Raw genomic sequence first — 6,318 nt, forward strand, 5'->3', positions numbered from 1 at the left:
TTGATCAGTAGCCTACAATCCCCACCCCCCACCACAGTACACAAGCAAACACACCAAAAAACTAAAAAAAGAAACGAAAAACAAAAAGCAAGAAAGAAGGAAAGTGGATCACTGCGTCACGTTTCTAGCCATGGAACCAATAAAGAAAGATGGCCCAGTTGAAAGAATATATGATGTCAAGAGATTTCCCCACCTTTATTGTGAGTGGACCTCCTTTCAGGATAAAAGATTATATCTTGGACCTGGTTATCAGCTTCCTCTTTGTGGTGCTTCTCGAAAGGTGGGGACTATGAATGCAAATGAGAGACAATGAGGGATGAAAATGCAAGAGCGTCTTGCACCATAAAAGAAAGTTACACACTATTAGGAAATGGTTTATAGTTTGACCTTCTACATTGTGTTCAGGAATGAATTCTTTTGCAGTTTTACTTTGGTTTAGTTCAGATGTTAGAGATTTCTTGGTTTCTATTTGCTGTTCCGTTCCAAAATTGGTGTTACTCTGTGTAATGAAACAGGGTAGACCTGCCTTTTTCTTTCCGCTCAAGATGATAATAGTGAGGTTATTTTTTTCTTTTTAATTCTTTTAAAGAGTACTGAAAAACACCTGTGATAGCCCAGTAATATTTATTGTCGTAATCTATAGACATCATAATCTGCAGCAGCCTGTAAGCTATTTATCTGGGGTTGGCTGCATTAATATTTAATCCTACTTTACCATTGGTGCCTCTCCAAGGCAGAATTCCTGAATGGGGTTGTCTCTAACTATGCGTCTGTATGTTTTGAGTTCCATAATTTTTCATTAATAGGTCTGTCCACTAGGCTTTGTACAGAAAATCAGTTGTACAGCAGAGTTCTATGATTCCCACCCTCTTTTGATCTGTTACTTAGAACCTTGATTATGGTGACAATTTTATGTATGATGTTATGACTGCTGAGTTGATGAAAGCAGCAGCTGGTTTTTAAGAGGGATGGGAATAAAATTACCGGGCGGGCCGTACACCGTATCTGTATAAGTACCAACACAAAGCAAGAGATGCAGAGAGTATTATTGTGTTATCGTGGAATCTGGATTTTTCCCTCAAAATGAAAGGCCAGGGGGACCAGAATCCATGATGGTCCAGATCAATATATCAGCAAGTGGACCAAATTCGCTCATCTAGACCAGATACTGATCTTTCAATAGATGCATTCCAATCTTCAATAGCATATGTTTTTGTCCTGTTTGATGAAAAAAAAGAAGGAAAAGCCGCACGCGAAAAATGATCTGAGCGTAAAGAAATGAAGTTGTGACCACAGAGGTGATAGAAAGGTCAAATTATCAAGATAGTCCGCAATGAATGATGCTATATACAAATGATAGGAGATAAGAAAATGATGGATCCTAGCAACACTATCGTAGTAATTTCAATTTGAGGATCAAATGATGGATCTTAAGCATCTCTGCTGCACTGATTTTTAATTTGACAAATCAAATGATGAATGATAAATTCATCCCTTAATACTTTTCTCAAATGTTGTTGACACCTATATTAATCAAAAGTCCCAGTGGAGAGTTCTGTCCCTCCTAAAAGTGGTGATGAATGATAAATTCGTCCCTTAATACTTTTCTCAAATGTTGTTGACACCTATATTAATCAAAAGTCTCAGTGGAGAGTTCTGTCCCTCCTAAAAGTGGAAATTAGCTTTCTGTCATCTCAAAACATCATCCTCTATATCTACCCCCAACAACAATGGAATGTAGTAACAAAAATTTGCTTGCTTGTGGGCACCTAGGAAATGGCAGTTCATCATTCCCTTGAGCTAACTGATGATTCCTGTGATGACGACCGGCATCTGATAAGAACTGGTAATTCCAACACATTCTCATATTCTTCCTTTATCCTCTCGAACCGAATCCTTCTCATCCTGATTTTGAAGCATTTTGGAGAGATCAATTCAACCAGGAACCGTATGGACTTGTGCCGCTCATATAATCACTGCAGTCATCGGATCCGGCGTGCTGTCTCTGGCATGGAGCACTGCCCAACTAGGTTGGATTGCAGGGCCTGTTTCCATGCTTTGCTTTGCCATGGTAACATATATCTCTGCCTTTCTGCTCTCAGACTGTTACAGATCTCCTCATCCTGTGACTGGATCCAGAAACCGCTCTTACATGGATGCTGTTAGAGTGTTCTTAGGTAGTAGCTATGAGTCCCCTTTGCCTTCACCGGTCATCCATATTATGTACTCTCTGATAGCTATGAAGTAGCTTCTTTAACTCTGTTTGATGCTAGTTCAGGTGAAAAAAAGACATGGATTTGTGGTTTGCTTCAATATATGAGCTTGTATGGCGCTTCCATAGCGTGTACAATCACTACTTCAATTAGTATGAGGTAATTCGCTACTTCAAGTAATGAAACAGGTCTTCTTGCGCACAAACACGTGATGAGAGTATTACAAAAATATTGAGATCAATGCATATTATATCAAAACTAAGATGTTGAGGTCCTACTTTGATCCATTTGAAAGTTTTATAGCTAATTTTGATTTGATTAGAAACCCTTCCCGTTATTCAACATGCATGCAGAGCAATTCAGAAGTCAGACTGCTACCACAGAGAAGGCCACAATGCTCCATGCTCGTATGGAGATGGTATTTATATGCTGTTTTTTGGAGCTGTTCAGATAGTTTTGTCACAGATACCGAATATTCAGGAGATGGCCTGGCTCTCAATTCTTGCAGCAACCATGTCCTTCTCCTACTCATTAATTGGATTCGGACTTGGCATCGCCCAAGTTATTGGTAATGTTGAGCTTATGTTTATGTAAATAAATAGTTTTACAGGATTTAGCAACTTGTAAATCTCAAAAATATATGGAATAAGGAAAAGGGTAGCTGCTGAGGCACTTATGAACTGAGGCGTGTGTCCTAAGTCCACAAGTTCTCCAATCAAATATCAGTGTAGAGTATCAATACATGGACATCCAATCAAAGATGTCATCAGTCTTGACCAGTTACCACTGATGAAGCCTAGCCAAAATTATAAGATAGGTAAAAGATAGGGCTGGGCTCCTTTATTTTCCATGCTTTATATATTTTCCCCTTCAAGTGACTTGGATGCTATGTAGTTAGTATAAAATTTTGATATTGATGTCACACACACATACATATATACATGCATGCGTGCGTGCAAACACGGATGCACATACATCAATATGAAAAAACAAGGAGTAACCTTTCTATGTTGGCAGGAGTTTTTTACCTTGATAAATATTATGATTTTAGGTTCATCTTCATGTTTACATACATATATTCTATGAAGAGATCTAAATTAGATATGTCTATTCCTACTTGTGTTTGCATTAAAAAGATATGTGCAGACATGCAGTCTGACATAGCATATTTTCATCAAAAATTGACAATATGACGCAGACCACATCTAGACATGAATTCCAAAGGCATATTAATAGAATATAGATTGGATAACTGAACTTGAATAAAACCAATAATATCAGAATTTACATGTTAAAGCTGCTTAGTTTTTATGGATCAAATTTGCAAGCACTGTTGCTCTAATGCTGCCATAGCTCTCAGCTTTTCCATTACATTTGTATCTCAGCGAATGGAAGAATTAAAGGTGGAACTGGAGGCATTCGTGTGGCCTCGACAGCTCAGAAAGTCTGGCGAGTTTCTCAAGCACTGGGAGACATTGCATTTGCCTATCCATACTCTATGATTCTCTTAGAGTTAGAGGTGAAAGATATATCGCACTTTCGATTAATTTGAATGCGCAGCCTGAAAAGCTTTGCCGCTGATTGCTCAGTTTGATGTCAAAAAATTTAAGTCCAAAAGAACTGGAGAAAACTTATTGAACTTCCATGAATACAGGATACTCTGAAGTCACCACCACCTGAAAACCAGACCATGAAGAAGGCATCAATGGTCTCAATTCTTGTCACCACATTCTTCTACCTCTGCTGCGGGTGTTTTGGCTATGCTGCCTTTGGGAATGACACACCTGGAAACCTCCTGACAGGGTTCGGTTTCTACGAGCCTTACTGGCTCGTAGATTTTGCTAATGCGTGCATTGTTGTTCACTTAGTGGGAGGGTATCAGGTAAACTCTTCGATAGCCAGAGTATAAATTCTTACGCACTTGGAATAAAATTAGAAACGCTGCAGTTTCATGCATATGCTACTAATGCAGAAGTGAAATGAGGGAGCTAAATTCCTGAGACTTCCCAATTCTTCATTTGAATTTGTAGTCATGCTTCAGGTTGATGCAAAAAAGTTAAAGCTCCTCCTCTTTACAATTTGATAGGTTTACAGCCAGCCAGTATTCTCATTTCTGGACAGATGGTCTTCGGAGAAGTTCCCAACCAATGGATTTGTGAACAAATTCTACACCATTCAACTGCCATTCTTACCACCTTGCAGACTGAATCTTTTCAGGTTATGCTATAGAACCATCTACGTTGCATCCACCACAGGGATTGCGATAACATTTCCGTACTTCAACCAAGTCTTAGGATTACTAGGGGCCTTAAACTTCTGGCCTTTGGCTATCTATTTCCCTGTGGAGATGTACTTTGTGCAGAGAAAGATAGGGGCTTGGACGAAGAAATGGGTTGCTCTTCAGATCTTCAGTGCTGTATGCTTACTAGTTAGCATGTTTGCTTTAGTCGGATCAATTGAAGGACTCGTGAGTGAGAAGCTGAGTTAGAAACCCTTTTTTTATTATTAAAAAAAAAACTGTGAAGCGTGCCATTTTTAAAGAAGAAATACTAAGGAATACGCTACTCTAAGATTGCTTAAGACACCATGGTTTGTTCGTGTGACATATTGTTTTGTCTATATTATCCATGGCTTCAGTGTTCCTTTTCCTATGATATGTTGTGCTTAAAAAGGTTGGTAGACTAAAATAAAAATTTCTTTTCCGTTTAATCATCTGGGGTTCCATCCAAGGTTCCCAAGAGATGTTAATTGGTTTAGTTCACCCAAGCCCATGCACACCTGGGCCACGCCATCGAAGCCCCACAATTGGGTACTCTTTATTTATTTTTTTTTGGGTAGAAAATGGCATTCAAATTGCTCTTACATAAGTACAACCTGCCAAATCAGAAGCAACCAAATGATACAAGGGAGAAGGAACCTCAGTGATACTAGTCTAGAAGAATTCTCCAGAGTGCCGAGCAATATAGGAGGCGATCCAATCTACGACTCGGTTCGCCTTCCGATACACATGCACTGCTTGAAAAGATGCCAAACCCCTAACCGATCTGAAGGTCTCACGAATCAGTAAGTAATTGTCCCCATATCGGTCCGCTCTCCATATCCAATTGATCACCATAGAGGAGTCCCCCTCCAGGTATATCTTGTCTGCATCCAGTACCCTCCTCGCATAGGAGATGCCCTCTTATGCTACCCAAAGCTCCGCCTCAATGGCAGTCACACCGGGGGTGCACTGACCTCCTGCCACTACCAGTGTGCCCTAGTGGTCTCTGATCACAAATCCAACTCCTCCATATGCTCTATCCGCCGACACGCCGCTATCGAAGTTCACTTTGAGATGACCAAGGGGTGGGGGCACCCAAGAGAAAAGGGCAAACCTGGGCGCTAAAACAGCGGAGCGGGTATCCCAAATGTTTCTGGCCATCCCAAAGGAACTCAATGCAGCTGCTGCAGTGATCTTAGCTGATTGACGAAAGGCTCTGTCCACCACTGCCCCTCGGAGCCGATCCACTGCCCTCGAAGAGGTAGGCATTCAACCATATATGGTAGGCCAGGTATGCCCCCCCGATACACTCCTCGACTGTACCCAAATTCCTCATGGCCTCCCTCAAGAAGTGTAGCAGGTCCTCTGCTGACTCTGGTGCCTGAGGGGAGGTGCCAAAAGCAAGCTCCCAAACCTAAACTGCCCTGGGACATCTAAGTATGGCATGGGTAATAGTCTCCTCACAATCCGGGCACATCACACAATACGGAGTGATCCAAACACTCCACCCCGCTAACATTTTTCTGGTCGGTAAGCAGCCCCAGGCCACCTTCCATATGAATAGGGTCACCCGAGGGTAGATCCGCATCCTCTAAATTCAACCTCCATCAATCTGCCGGCTTGGCGTTCCGCTGAACAGCGCATGTAGGTCCCTGGCCCGTACTCTAGATCGCCCTGTCGACACCCATACCAATCTGTCAGACTCCTCCCAGGACTAGGTACTGATGGGGGGGGAATGGATCGTCCTGCTCAGAGCAAGGGATCATCCTATCCCGGCCGAGCAGGACCACAAACCTGCTCAGAACCGGCCCAATCTCAGACTCCGCCGAAGGCTCAGTTGACCTT

General features: G+C 41.7%; 1 protein-coding gene across 2 annotated transcripts; it reads left to right on the plus strand.

The window, feature by feature from the left end:
• The first annotated feature begins 1,641 nt into the window (after positions 1-1,641).
• Positions 1,642-4,830, plus strand: LOC103711969 (probable amino acid permease 7). Of its 2 annotated transcripts, none has more exons than XM_026806535.2 (7): positions 1,642-1,846; positions 1,944-2,177; positions 2,279-2,372; positions 2,567-2,781; positions 3,599-3,732; positions 3,868-4,095; positions 4,186-4,293. In XM_026806535.2, exons 1-7 carry the CDS (start codon positions 1,777-1,779, stop codon positions 4,189-4,191), a joined length of 981 nt encoding a protein of 326 aa, XP_026662336.1. In that variant the 5' UTR covers positions 1,642-1,776; the 3' UTR covers positions 4,192-4,293. The 2 variants fall into 2 exon arrangements, with proteins under 2 accessions (XP_026662336.1, XP_017699503.1); XM_017844014.3 differs by lacking the exon at positions 4,186-4,293 and adding an exon at positions 4,300-4,830 and having other exon boundaries at positions 1,655-1,846.
• The last annotated feature ends 1,488 nt before the right edge of the window (positions 4,831-6,318 follow it).

The sequence above is a fragment of the Phoenix dactylifera genome, unplaced genomic scaffold, assembly GCF_009389715.1.
Source record: "Phoenix dactylifera cultivar Barhee BC4 unplaced genomic scaffold, palm_55x_up_171113_PBpolish2nd_filt_p 000143F, whole genome shotgun sequence".
In the NCBI taxonomy this organism is placed as follows: domain Eukaryota; kingdom Viridiplantae; phylum Streptophyta; class Magnoliopsida; order Arecales; family Arecaceae; genus Phoenix; species Phoenix dactylifera.